At 40.3% G+C, this 14,983-nt stretch overlaps 1 protein-coding gene across 1 annotated transcript; it reads left to right on the forward strand.

Annotated features, from left to right (window-relative positions):
• Nucleotides 1–8,293: 8,293 nt before the first annotated feature.
• On the forward strand, nucleotides 8,294–9,864 carry pdcb (phosducin b). The gene is made up of 3 exons (XM_061078500.1): nucleotides 8,294–8,339; nucleotides 9,001–9,146; nucleotides 9,349–9,864. Exons 1-3 carry the CDS (start codon nucleotides 8,294–8,296, stop codon nucleotides 9,862–9,864), a joined length of 708 nt encoding a protein of 235 aa, XP_060934483.1.
• Nucleotides 9,865–14,983: the final 5,119 nt, after the last annotated feature.

A 14,983-nucleotide genomic window follows, 5' to 3' on the forward strand; every position in this document is an offset into this window, starting at 1 on the left:
AATTAAAGCTTATCTGTCTCATAGAAATTATTTAAATATGCAATCTAATGCCACAGTGTATTCTTTTCTTTCTTTTTTTTTTAAGAATGAAGAGCAGCCTTTATTAACTCCAACAAGGCAGCTGGGTCAGATGGTGGCCAGGGTTTGCGACCTCAGTCCCATCTGTGGTTAGGTTTAGGCAACAAAAGATCCTGGTTTTGTTTAAATGTAAACATGTTGGGCCTTAACGTCTTTTGTATTTCACCGCAATCTTTCCCGAACCTTAACCAAGTCCTGTGAGGGCCTAAACATAACCACATAAGCAAGTTTCAAACGACGAGATCAGTATAAACAGATGTGTCAATTGCCAAATGTGTCAATTAACAACATATTACCATTGCAAAAATATAAATAATATCCCAGTCACAATTTCTGACACAAGTTTGAATATTTCCCATCAATCTGTTTAACTGCTGTGTGTGTGGCCATGCACACGGAATAACAAAAAGCACAGTCTCATATACAACTGACAGAAGGTGCGTAACCTCTCTGAGGTTTTAAGGGATGTGTGGGAGTCATGTTTGAATAATGTTATTAAAGTTATGTGGGTCTGCACTGAAGGAATTCCTAACATCTGAGTGAGGGAGATGATGCTTGAGAAACCATATAGAAGCCCTCATCGGTTGTTTGCATATTTTCAGTGGATGAATCATCGCACTGGATCTGAGGAGGGAGCTGGCTATTCATGGGACAAATGGAAGAGGAGTGGTTTGCAGTGGAGCCTAAGAATAATTCCTTGGAGAAAGAATAATTGGTTTCTGTCAGTAATATGTGTGTTCCGAGCTACTTCCGAAAACAGTTACTCAGTTTAATGACCTCTTCCATGCACACGTCTCCAGCATGAGTCTGAGGCGGCTGTGTGTTGCTGCTGGATACCGATGATCTAACATTGATATCTTCTCAACTTCCCAATGTGCGTAGAAAATAACATTGATATACTTCAGCACTGACTTCTGACGCTTTTGTGTGTCAAATCTGGATAAAATAATATCAATATTTAAAAAAAGTTTAATAGTTTCAACTAGGCTGAAAGCAACTTCCTGACAAAAAAAGGACAGCTCAGGTAGATCAATGTGTTTTTCCAGATGTTAAGTATGAACCCTGAAGCATAAAGGTCCGTCAAATATTCTCCGATTCATTAAACAAGATCAAAAGAAACCAGTAGTGATGTTTGAACTGGTACTGGGGCTCAGAGACTTCCCTCCAAAGTGCCGTGCAGTGACGTGTGGTCCGCTGTCACAGCTTGCAGGGGATCTGTGAAAACCACAGGATTGACAGAGGGCCCGTCGGTGAACCCGCGGCTGGTTTGAACTGGTCCATTAGATTCACTGACTCATGTTAAAAGTATAGGAAGCTGGTTGCTATAGTAACCTCTGTCATTTGTAATTACTTTAATTACTGTATTTCCAAAACAATGTACACGCATCGAATGATCCAATTAGTTAGGAAGTCATAACAAAGGTCTTTTTTGTATTTGTTTGTTGTAAATGTAACTCCTATGGTCCTTGATTCAGTATATTTATATTTTTCGGTTTGTGTCGGGTGATACCTCTGTTTCTGTTTCGCTTCATGTTGTATGTTCAAGGTGCTCATGTGTATATTCATATATCTTATTTTATCTTATCTTATCTTATCTTATCTTATCTTATCTAACCTTGGATTAGCTTAGTTTAGCTTATGTTTTACCTATATTTCCATTTAGCTTTTTATTAGATGGGCAATATGCTCATATGTATATTTATGTGTCTTGCTCTTATCTTATCTCAACTTAGCTTCCAATCTTAGTTTAGCTTATCTTATACCTTTGCGTAACTTATGTTTCCCCTCTATTTCAGTTTTGCTTCATACTGTAAGTGTCTGTATGTTTATGGGTCCTATCCTATCTCATATTAGCTTAGCTTAGCTTAGCATAGCTTATTTTGTCACTATTTCATGTGTTGCTTCATATTGTATTTGCAAGACAACCGTGTCTGAATGTATTTGCTTTTATCTGATGTTATCTTACCTTATGTCAACTTGTATTCGCTTAGCATGCCTAAGCTTAGCATATCTTAGCATAGGTAACCTCTATTTCTGTTATGGTTTCATATTGTATATATAAGAAACTAAAGTCATGTGTATATTTCTGTGTCTTATCTTATTTTAGGTTAACTTGACAGTCCATTTAAAATAGCAAATGAAAAGCATATACAATAGCCAGTGTTTTATATGCAAAACGTAACTATGTGTCATAAAAAGCTGCTTTCACAAACCGGGGTGATTTTTGAAAGGCCAAAAGCTTTGTTACAACACAAAACTCAAATTCCTGATTAATTACGCGACTACTTTGATAAACGGATTCGCTCATGTGAAGTTGACACAGGTGAGATTATGATGTCATGGTTTCACTCATTTCATTAATCACCCAATAATTCCAGAGAAATGTTTAGGAAGATGAATAAATCTGCTCATCATCACCGTCTCATAGACTTCAGTGGCTCTTGCTCTGTGCGCCTGCAGCGCCCCCCAGTGGCAGGTCAGATAACGTATTGATTACTGTAATATATATCTTTCAAGTGTGCATCACTTTTTCCCTGAGATCTCAAAACAGTGACAGGGGTGGGTGGGGGGGGGGGTCCTCATAGCGACAGTGGCTGGTTAGAGGGGGTGGTGGGAGTCACTGGTGCCTCGTCATTCCCTCCCTCCTCTTACGCAGAAAACATGCTTGACCAGTTCTGTTATTGCACAATACACACACAGACACACACAGACACACAGACACACACAGACACACACGTAAGCATCCAGAGTGAATCACAGTACTTTGTGACTATACGTGACCTCATATATTCTTTATTGCAATCAAATTTATATCTTCAAGTGTATTCTGAATTTCTCTTATTTGTCAATGAGAGATTATGGTGGTGATGAATCTGTAGATGATGGCAAAGGAAAGTTACTGAGCCTTCGAGTTGCACGTCTCCATAAAACATGTGGTTCTGATTTACATTAATGTAACATTGCCTCTGTTAGAGTCAGGTGTCTGTACGTGCCTGTCAGCACACAATCCCCAGCCATTACATGTCATCCAAAGCAACTTCCAATTTGTGCATTCAGCATCGATGAAGGGCCATTCAGGGTTCAGCAGCTGTCACTTTGGCATGAAGATGGGGAAGACTGGGAATCTAACCGCCGATCTTTTGTTTGGCGGAAGACGCTCTCCCCCTCACCCACGTCAGAGCAACAATACATATCTAGTTTCATGATAGTCGTGGTGATGCTTGTCAGTGATGACAAGCAAAACTTGTGTGTGTTGAATGCAGGTTCACAGACCCTGACAGGCATGCTGCTGAGCGGAACCACCCTGAAGAACATGATGTCCTATGTGTAGTAGAAATCTGTGTTCGCAGTTTACTCAGGGATTTGTGAAAAGTAGCAAATCCCTACAGTTGAGATGCTGGAACTATTTATTTGGTTTGCAGAATTACTCGTAAAAAATAATGTTAGTTTGACTGGCCCATTCGTAAGTTGTCTACTAAAATGGGTAAATTATTCATTGCTGGTTGGTTTATTTATTTTTGGGGGTTTAAACAACAAAGCTTTATTGCCTGTCTTTTCCCGGAGCCAGTTTAATAGATTAAAAAGGAAAACCATGACTCAGACAGTTGTTGTAATGAGACTGAGCCGGTTGCTTTAGAGGCAACGGGCCCCTGCCAGATTAGAATATCTCCATCGCTGAACTGGAAGAGAAACCGTCTGAGTCACAGAAATGTGTTGGCAGTGGGCCTCAAATAAAGCAAGGCTGGACTTTCAGGCAGTCTCTCATAACAGTGTAACAGCCTACAGCTGTCATAATATGAGGAAAACCCTCAGTTCTCGTAGCCACTAAAAGGAAACGCACATGAACAGAGGAAAATTACAGAACTGGAATTGCTTTCCTTTGTACCCACATGGATTTTTTACACATCTTGCCACACAGGCAACAAGTGCAACATGAGATTTACATTCCACGTTTGATAGTTGATCATCTCTGTAATTAATATACGGGCCTCCAAAAAGAAAAGTGCATGCTTCCCACACCTCAACATGAAGGTATGGAAAGCAGTAAATACTTGTAATTGTTGGCTTTCAGAAAGGAGGTAACTCTATACTTAAAATTCCACATACATGTACGTCATGAAGCACGCAGTTCATATGAGAAAACTCATATTGTGCATCTAAATACTTACAGGAGAGACAGAGGATGACGTATACACACATACACATTCATGTGTGGGAGACTTGCTCCAACGATGACCTTTACGTTTCTAACCGGAAACTTAAACCAGAACCTGACCAGTTATGGGTCACCATGTCTTTTTTGAGATTATGGTCCCTCTCTCATTTCTTTCATATGACAGGATGTCATTTGGCTTACTGCTGCATGTGTTCCAGTTCTGAACAATGCGATGAACTGATATGTTTTGTTTTTTTTAACTCTGACAACTAGCTTATTTTACCCAGGATCAAACAGGAACATTTCTGGGACGTCCAGGCCGTTTTTTACTGGAAAACCAGCTTTGTGTGAAAGAAAATAAAGATGCGGTTCCACGTCTCCACTGTGTCTTTTTCTTTGTTTCTCCTGGCAACAATGGACCCACAACCCTGACCCACAAAGAGCTTAAACGTTTCCAAGGGGTTTGCCAACTGTACAGGTGATTCATCAAGCGTGTACCACAACCAACCCAGAACATGAAAATATCGGTTCACCTCAGCATCCATCCTCACCATCACCACTTTGACTGTTCCTCGTGTACAAATTTAAATAAGCTTCTTCCCACAATGCAGCATAGTTACCTAAGTAACAGCATATGTCAGAACCAGATCATGAAGGTGGAAGTCTGACCTCTAGTGTTTAAAAAAAGACGTCAGAGGGCCGACCCGGTGTCTCCCTGTCAGCCGGCCAACAGAGGTGATCCAATGATCCAACCACATGTACACAACCCCGTGCACCCAAACACACTCTGACCCTCTCCCATGCAAGTGTTCACCTAGTTCCCTTGTGCTCGTGTTTCCCCTTGGAGAGATTGTCAATTGTTGATGTGGGCCTGCTCATATGTGGCTTTTGACCTAGCGAGCCGAGAACACATCAGTTTGTTGTGTGGACATGCTATCATGTGAGTTCAGTCATCGTCCTCCAGGAATCACCAGTCCCTCTAATGGGGAACTTAGATGATTTATGGTTGTTTTTCTCTATGTGTGCTTGTCTGTGTGAATGCTTGTCTATGTGTTTATACTGCATCAGTAACTGGTTAACATTTCTTTTCATATATGTACAATATATAGAGTAATTTAACTTATCTGCCTATATTGGCTTTGCCTCTTTTGTTACAAATAGATCAACAGTGAGATGTATGGCACAGCTAATACTGGACCCTAAGCTGAAGTTGACGGATAATTTTAGAACAGAAGTTTCTAAATAAACTGCTGAATTCCATTTTAGGTAATCTGAGGGATTGAGAGTAACGAAACCGCACCTGATAAATTGGATGCAAACCCTGTGCCTTAATAAAAAAAGTCTGCTAATCCCGTAAGCCAATAAAGGCAGGACGCAGGACAGAAGTCGAGACAACATTGTGTGGGGAACACTGGCTCTTCTCCTTGGCACTGCGGTGATTGCGCACACGGGAACAGCTTACTTAAGAGCAGCTTACAATGAGGTGCAGGTGAAGAATGAAGAGTGACTGTGGTGTTTCTTTTCACACTGTGGATTAAGGAAAGATACCAACTGAAATGTATTGTTTCTGAACACATTTTGTTAATTTATACACACTGTCACAGTGGAGTATATAACCTCTCTGTGTGTTACAACTCTGTGCATCAATCTGGTTGTTGACAATTAGAGCACATAACACCACCAAGGCTTTAAAGTCCCCTTATTAAACTACATTTAAATTCACTAGATCTGGATTTGTATCTGAATATGCACCAAATTATATGACTCACAAATAGTGAGTTTTATAAACATCTCCAATTTGTTTCATCAAGATCCACAAATTATTCTGTCTTGCAATGTAAAAGAAAGTTTTTTTTTAATCCTAGGATTTCCCTTATTCAGTTTTACCAAAATTTAATTGGTTCTTTCCTAATCCACATTACATCCTTCCAGCAAGTTGCATATCACTCCATTAGGTACAACATTAAAATACTGCTTAAATTGTATTGAATACATCAGAAATAATACTTTGATACTACGATAAAGGCATTTTTCTTCTGAATATTTTGATTGGATTTTGCCAATATGAGTAGGCGTTTGATTGCAGAACTGATTCTTGTAATTGAGTGCTTGTACATGCTGGTATTGATTCTTTAACATTGTCCTAAAACATCTCAGAACAACAGGCATCTTGTTATAAACAATTAAATATAAGCTTCCTTATGACTTATTTCTTCCATAACCTGATTATTTTTGTTTCTAGTACAACCAACATGATAAAACATGATTTATCTGTGACAAGATGCTCCTCCTCTTGTCTGCATTTGCTGAAAATCATAAATTTTCAACCCACAAAAACATTCTTACATCTTTGCAAGTATAATAAATGTCACAACCTAATTTATTCTTGACGAGGACAACCACAGTTTAACATGAAAGAGTAAATAATCAAGAGTCACATGATTAAGCATCATTTTTCACCCGCAGCTATGGTGGTGGTTTGTGCTTTAAAAGGCTCATCAGTCATGTGTTTATTGTCGTGCCTGGAAAAACTTTGAAATTCTAACAAAAGCGCTTTATTTAGAACTTCGGGTCCATATGCTCTGCTTTTGAATAGACAAGGCTCTTATTGAGGAACCAATCAATTGATATATTGCATTTCTGGTAAAAGAAAAACATCTTTGTGTTCTGTTCTCACTTTCCCTCTCTCTCCTCTCCATCTCTCTCTCTCTCTCTCTCTCTCTCTCTCCCTGTCTTTATCTTCCTCTTTCTCTCTTCAATGGGTGTAGCTCGGCCTTTATCGAGAGTGGAGGCTTCTAATTCCTGAGGTGAAATCCTCTTAGGATCTGTGCTCTATTTCTGTTTGGTCTATAGGGTCCTTTTTGAAATCTCCATTAGACACAAGCTCATTGGCTGGAACAGACACACGCATGCACACAAAAACACACACCATCCAGCAACAGATAGCTCAGTGTCGACCAGTGCAAGGTTAGCTACTCACACGAAGGGACGACTTCACTGGGACTGTGGGAGGTAAGAGGAACTTTATTCATTTCACTTATTCTCAAACGCATTCTAGTAAAGTCATTTCATAATTGTGAACGAATGTTTTAAAGAAAATAAGATGTTTAGTTTTGGATTGATGTAATAGAAGATAAGTCGGTCTATGTACCTTTTTTTACATATATACAAATCTGAATCTGGGGGCCATTTTGATTTCCCATGTGTATCATTTAACATTTACACTGTGTATTAACATTGAGGATCGAATAAAAAGGTTTTGCAGGTTCGGTTTCTGTCTTGTTTTTAAAGCAACGGCTCCTGCGAAGAAAACACGAACAAGGAATTCTTTCTGTCTGTGCTGAATTTAGTCATGGGTCTGTGTCTAACTGAAAGTCAGCTGTTCACTCACGGGCATTGGAAATAACAGAGACATTTGTACTTCATTTGCTCATCGTATAAGACTGAGCACAGTACTTGTGGATTTGGGGGCCGTGGAGGTCACAGATCATCAGACCAGATCAGCATCGTGACTGCACGCAAGAGGGAAGACGACACTAATTCAAACAGGGCAATTTAATCCAATGAGATACTGGCTCGGCCTACGTCACGCTAGCTGCTGGTCCAGTGACCGGAGACACTGACATAAATAAAATAAACATTCATTCACCTTTTACACCAGTTTTTCCATGCATTTTTTCCACTAAACACAGCAAATATATTATTTTAATCAAGCCATCCACATATTATTCACTGGCTTACGTATGATTTGGCTTTAAAATGTACCGGTAAACAGTAACTGAGGGTTCACAGCAAACTAACACAGATCTCTTGCAGTGCACTAATCCTCTTAGACTGCATTAATGTAATTAAATATCATGGGACTCACTCTGTGTCCAGCAGCTAAGTCACAGTGCAAAGACCAAAATCTGCACCTACGCCATTGTCTGCCGGAGAACAACAAAGATTGTAGGACCTCAATGGCGCTATTGTTACTTAATTTAGTTCTAATTATGCAAATCATGTCCAATTCCTTTAACTCATTCTGACCTTTGTCTCACAGGTAGCTCACCAGACAACATGAGTGACAGGATGAGTGAACTGGATGCGAACGTGACCCACACAGGTGAGAAGAGGCTGTTCTTTTTAAATATCTCACAGCAACACAACCTGATTTCTGTCGTCTATGCTTGTTGGTCAGATCTGTTTATCAGTTATTCAAGAGGGATTTGTACCTTAAGTCCAAATGTGTTTATGAAAAGATATTTTTTACGAGGACAAACGCGCTGTTCACAGAGCAAACAGCTCTGAACAGATATCTGAAGAACCTAAACTGAGCCGAGTACAGACCTGATCTGTTTAACTGATGGTTTAATCTTCTGTCTCTTACGCAACACTGGTGCAGTTAGTGAACTTCTTAGAAGGTTGAGATTACGCTTTAATCCCCGCAACAGGTCGTTCAGTTTGAAGTCACATCTACCTCAGACCAGTTTGTTTCTTAGGAGTAAAGTTTGAGAACATGGCTTAACCTACGACCGACATGTCTCCATTAGTCTTTACTGTGACTTACTAAATCATTTGAGATAGCAACTCAAAATAAAGAAATAAAAATAACTGTATATCGAGCTTTTACAGATTGACAAATTGCTAATTTAGTTTTGAATATTAGAAGAAGAATATGAGGAAAATGATGAGGAACTTATGCAAATAAAAACGGATGAAAGTAAAAATGTTTAAAATGCCTTTCAATGAATAAGTGCAAATTGCTTTTTACCTTTTTTCTATAGGTCCAAAAGGAGTCATCAATGACTGGAGGAGGTTTAAGCTGGAGAGTATGGACCAGGACAACTTGCCACCTGCAAAAAAGGAACTGCTCAGACAGATGTCATCTGCTCACACAGCAAGCGACGACCCCAGATCAAATGTCCGCAAGGTAGATCCAACACAAGGATAGACTTTTACTCTGAAGGGGAACAAATACTCGATTCTGATCTGAGGACAGTGTGTTTGTGATACTGATCTGCTAGAAAGACAGCTGATGAGCTTCTCCACCAACATTTGTAGTGACAAATATTATAGTTTCATCCCCATAAAGGATGGTGACAATTGGTCTAATTCTTTTTTTACTTTTCCAGATGAGTGTCCAAGAGTACGAGCTGCTGAAGGAAGAGGATGAAGGCTGTCTCAAGAAATACAGAAAGAGGTGCATGCAGGAGATGCACGATAAGCTCAGCTTTGGGCCCAAGTTTGAAGGTGTGCACGACCTGGACAGTGGAGAGGCCTTCCTAGAGGTCATCGAGAAGGAGCATCACACTACGGTGGTGGTTGTCCACATCTACAAGGTCGGGGTCAAAGGTTGTGAGGAGCTCAACAGCTGCCTGGACTGCCTGGCCATCGAGTACCCCACTGTGAAGTTCTGCAGGATCGATGCTGTTTCGTCCGGTGCGGCCGAGCGGTTCTCAGACGAGGTTTTGCCGACCCTGCTGGTTTACAAGGCGGGAGAACTCCTGGGGAACTTCCTGGCCTGCATGCAGCACCTAAGCGAGGAGTTCTTCGCCACCGATGTGGAGGCTTTCCTCAACAGCTATGGCCTGTTGCCAGAGAAAGATTTGCCTGGTGCGGAAGAAGAAGAGGAAAACGATGTCGAATAAACATCGGGTTTTGGCAGAGGAGGAGGAAAGGAAACTGTCTGGGATAGAGAGCTGTGACAGACAGGTTATTATCTCTACTAGTTCAATAGACTTTATATAAAAATGGACGACACTGCTACACACACTCTGGCTCCAAATGTGCGAGATGGCAGAATTCATATTTGGGATATTTTGGTTTCTTGGAGAAGTGGAGACACATTCGTCCATCTTCATACACAGTCTGTGGCTCACTGGTGTTTTAGGGCTGTCCTGTAAAGGAGACATTTTACATCCAGTTTATGAAGGTGCTCTCAAATAAGGGTGAGGATAAGGTGAGGAGATACCGAATTTATTTCTAAAAGAAACACAGTATATCACAAATCCCTCCCATCAGCACCAGAACAAAAAACAAACCAGCTGTAACTATAACAGAGATGTTTTATTTTGTAATGTTAGGAAACGTTGCCTGCTGTATGTACTTGTAAAAAGTGTTTCATGGACTTTTTTTTGTAGCGTTTGATTGGATCTGTACACAAGTTATTTACAAATTCAGAATTCGTACAAAGTGACAATGTCCTCGTGTGATAGAATATTTAAACATATGTATACTTAAGGTTATTTGCCAAAGTTTTAAGAAGTCAGTAAAAGAGGTTAATAGAACAGGGACTCGTAGGAGTGAAGAGGCCGAAACATCTGGAAACGATTTTATGTAAACACATCTTCCAGCTGTTCGGTCCAACATAACCAACTCCAGCTTCCTCAGCCAATGTGGAAAAAACCCACTATTGAGCCTCTGCTATTTAAACATCATCAGAGAGAAGAGTTCAATAGACAGAAATGAAAACACGTTTTTTCTTAGTGTGATGTGACTCAGCAACAATTCCTTGATGCTGCACAGTGGTCAATATTGTTGTTATAAGGGTGGGTTACTATTTAACACTGTTTACTGGAATATGATGAATCATAATAAACATGTTGTCCACAATAGAAAAATAATAAAATTGTACAAAATAGAAGTGTTGCATTGCATTTATTTAATTTACAAGAAGATCTGCTGATGAAACAAGATGGCCAAGAAAGAACCCATTACATTGTGGTGCAGATCCAGATCGGAGGCGGATCTAAAGGATTATTTTATTTCTTCCTTTAAAATCCCGAGATGGGGCCTTTTTTCAAATTCATGGAACTTGATTTTACAAAATCCCGGCATGTTTAGGGGACTGATATTTATGATAAGAGTAAATATCTGGATCTAGTGAATTTAGATGTAGTTTCACAAGGGAACTGTTGGGCCTTGGCATACACTCTACACTCTATAAAACTACGCACATTTTTAGTTTTATACAAGATGTAACGTGTTAATCCGTTTGAGATCCCTTTAACCACATTCTATGGGCTATGGGCCTAAACAGGTGTAAACAGACTCAGTCTATAATTTAGACTTAAAGTAAGTAGTCTCTACCACCTAATTAGCCTCATCTCCCCTTTGACCCCAGTGAGCTGCAGGCAGCCTGAACCAGAACGTCAAAGTCGGCTCAAGTTTCTTAAATAAGACTTGTAGCCCTAATCCATAATTTGATATGTCATAAATTAAATTGTGTAGCAACAGCCAAACACGTTACCACACAAACACAATCACTGCTATGGGAATTACTACCAGCCTACCAGCAGCGATACAGGCGCTGGATTTTCTTTTTGCCTGTCGAGTCACATAACATTGCAATAAAGCTAATTAAGATTATAGACATTTTTAATGTCGTTGCTCAATCTGTGATCCCCACATGCAGTATGGAAAATGTACCTTCTCCTCAATCAACACCACTGTGTCACCATCTATATCTTCAGAGGGTCTCAGATGACGGAGGCCCCATCATCTACATTTCACCAGCACCACCAGCATCCGGGTCCAGATGAAGGGATCCATACACAAACACCCACACTGCAAACATTCCCACATGCAGGGCTTCATACCATCGCAGAGGACTTCCCTCCTCTCTCCTGCTGGAGCAGGCTGTCACACGTTGAATAACCTCAACTGTTCATCTTGCGGAATAGACTTGACTCTCCCGTGACCCCAGTTGGCTGCGGGCATTTCAAAACCACAACATAAAAGGTTCAGATTTTAAAGTGAAGACTTGCGGCACTAATCCACAATTTGATAAGTCATGAATTAAATTAATTTCTGTAGAAACGGTCCAAAACAAATAACCACACAAACACAACCACTGCTACAGGGAACAGAGGCTCATAATTGTCTCTTACTAATTCTTATGAAGGTGTGTGGCCTTTGCCATATAACTTTTCCACTTTTTTTTTTTAATTAAGAGTTTAATCTCTTGAAAGTTCAACTGTTTAAGGGTTTGCTCTATGTATTTATTTCGTTGTCAACTGAAAAACAGTCCCTACAGGTAGCAGCGCCTTCCCTGTAAGAACACTCATAATTTATAACCTTTGCATGTAATGCTCGATCATGAATATAAAGAAGATGCAAAGTCCACATATCTATTGTTTGATGAAGCCAGTTCTCCCACTGTAGCAGCAGCAGTGTTTCAGAAAGGCTCAGTTTTATGGACTTTTATGGACCATGTGAACGTTACTGTGGATGTAAATAGAAATGTTTTGTAACTGTTACACTTTTCTAGATCCATGTCAAACAGGGTTATAATCATCTTGACTGTTAGATTGGATAAAATGGAATCACACACACCATGCCAGCTTCATACCTTTTCAAATGCAACTCTGAACATGTTTCAAGGTGATTACTTAATGGTTTCATATAAATAAGCCCCAATAATTTCTGACATATTGCCTGCAAAGGAGGCTCTTGACTTCTAATTAATCCAGAGTCAAAAGCGGGTGAACTGTGATACTCTAACATATTTCTCTGAGGATATACATGTGTTTGTGTTTCCACAGTACCGCATCTGGCATGGTTTGCATAGCCTCTAGCAGGCAACACCTCGTTTTCACACGGTAGCGTGTCTAAGGTTTATCAAAACATTTTTCTGAGACCTCCCACAAGAGCCTTCTGAGCGGCGAGAAGTTTTCACGAGGTGCCCAAACACGACCCGTGAGCTCAGTACAATGTGAAAAAGTGACAGCCGGCGTTTTCACCCCTCTCACACTGCATGCGTGCCACCGCTGGCACACAAAGTTCACGCCGACGATAGAAGCCTCCACATAGGAAAATGCCTCTGAGCTGCAGCCACCCATCATGTATATAATGTATACGTGGCATTATTCCAATGTTATTCCAGCAGAGACCGGGAGGGTTCAGCAGGTTCAGCTGAGGCCACTGAGAAGATTCACAGACCATATGACTCAACTGTAAACTCAGGATTAATAATAATAAACAGCTTAAAGTTGCTTTTAGGGTATTGTCAACAATATTCTGCAGAACCCATTTACTAAATAGTCTGGTTAACTTTCTTGAGTAGGATACTGAGCAGCTTTTGATCAGTTTCTAATTAAGGGGGGTGTTGCAAAGTTGCCTTAGAAAACGCAGTGACCTTGCTTCTTGGAACCGGGCCCAGCTCTTGATCTGACTCATCCCTCCCCTCAAACAAATGTTTACCTCGGTGTTTACCCCTTGTGACGGCCACCTGATCCCACCCCCGTTCCTGACGATTAGATTCCACTCTCCTCGTTTACACTGCCCCGCTGATTGGAGCGCTTTTGTACTTATTGGTGTTTGGACTCTTGGAAACCTCGGCTGCCATGCTCTAGTTCACCCACACAAAACAACAACAAATGAGGTGATGTCATGACATGGCAGCGGAGATCGGGTTTGAGGCCCTTTGGCCCGTCTGACCAAATATGGACGGCGGATGTAAGGGGTAGCGGGTGCACGGGCTGGCTGTCATCATAAATCAAGGTTTATTTTAGTCCCTTTGTGTGGATATTTGTGACACAAGGTCCTCGTGACTCACTATTTTCGTTGATGAAGTGATGATGTAAATGTTATTGTTTGAAGTATTTACTCCTGATGAGATGTAACTTGCACGCACGTTGACAAAACAAACTACTACTGAATGGAAACACTGGAGATGAGGCAACCACTATAAACACAGAGCACCAATGATTTATTGCTAAAATAATTGATGACAGAAATATGTTAATGAGGAGGGAAGTAAAGAGGAGGATGAGTGATAAGAGGATGTTAACATGGAGAAAAGCTGCAGATTAAAATACACATGCGCCCCCACATAACTCAAGCCACCCATGGGTTGGTCTTACTGGTGTTTCTCACACTGGGCTGACTTCCGAAGGCCTTTGATGAATGGGAATTGCGAAGTGGAAGTAGGGGTGTGTGAATGGATAAAAGCACCTGAATCATTGCAACTTCAAAGCTCTTTGGAATTCCTTTCAAAGAGACAAATCGCTGTTGTATTTGTTCAGTGTTATGGAGGGCTTAGAATAGGAAATCATTTGTTAAGACGAACCACACCTCATCTCGAAACACTTCAAATTGCAGGGTCCGTGCTCCCGGGTTTCACTCCCATGACAAGTGCTGACAACAACCAACACGGCTGACTCATTAAGAAGTTTGTACGGCGAGGTTGCTGTAGGTTACTGTACATCTTGGTATCCAGGCGTGACAGATGAATGCGAAAAAAATATCTGCCGCCTGAGGGGCGCCTCATGCCTTACCTTGTGTACGTGCCATCACTCTTTTGTGTCCCAGCATCGCCTTGGTTATTAATCAATAAACCTCTGAAGTGTTTTTTAACTGGTCCAGACAGGGTGTGAATACCTTCCAGGCATATGTCACAGGGGTCAGAGTTAATAAATAACTGAGGTTCATACTGTTCAAAACAATACAAGCTAATAAAAACTTAATCCTGAATCCTGAATTTGCAGTGCATTTAAAAGAAAACACGTTGTAACATTTCACACAGTCTGATGCTACAAGCCATACAGTACATATATATATATATATCTATATAAATATCAAAAAATGCCTTTTATATAACAGGATGATCAATTGCGTGGAACATATAATCATTTTATTTACTCTAGTTCATGACACAGGGGAAGAACACATTGTCAATCGTCATTGAATATATAAAATTTAAATATATATAGATAATAAAAACTCAAATTGGAATCACTATCATAAATATTAAGGTTTTTTTATAAA

This window comes from Limanda limanda, chromosome 9, assembly GCF_963576545.1.
Source record: "Limanda limanda chromosome 9, fLimLim1.1, whole genome shotgun sequence".
NCBI classification, from domain to species: Eukaryota; Metazoa; Chordata; class Actinopteri; order Pleuronectiformes; family Pleuronectidae; genus Limanda; species Limanda limanda.

What these genes read in the sequence shown, in the direction of transcription:
- pdcb (XM_061078500.1), top strand. Translation starts at nt 8,294, where the DNA reads ATGAGTGACAGGATGAGTGAACTGGATGCGAACGTGACCCACACAG. An exon ending in TGCGAACGTGACCCACACAG is followed by an intron (nt 8,340 to 9,000) that starts GTGAGAAGAGGC and finishes TTTTTTCTATAG; the next exon opens with GTCCAAAAGGAGTCATCAAT. An exon ending in CCAGATCAAATGTCCGCAAG is followed by an intron (nt 9,147 to 9,348) that starts GTAGATCCAACA and finishes TTACTTTTCCAG; the next exon opens with ATGAGTGTCCAAGAGTACGA.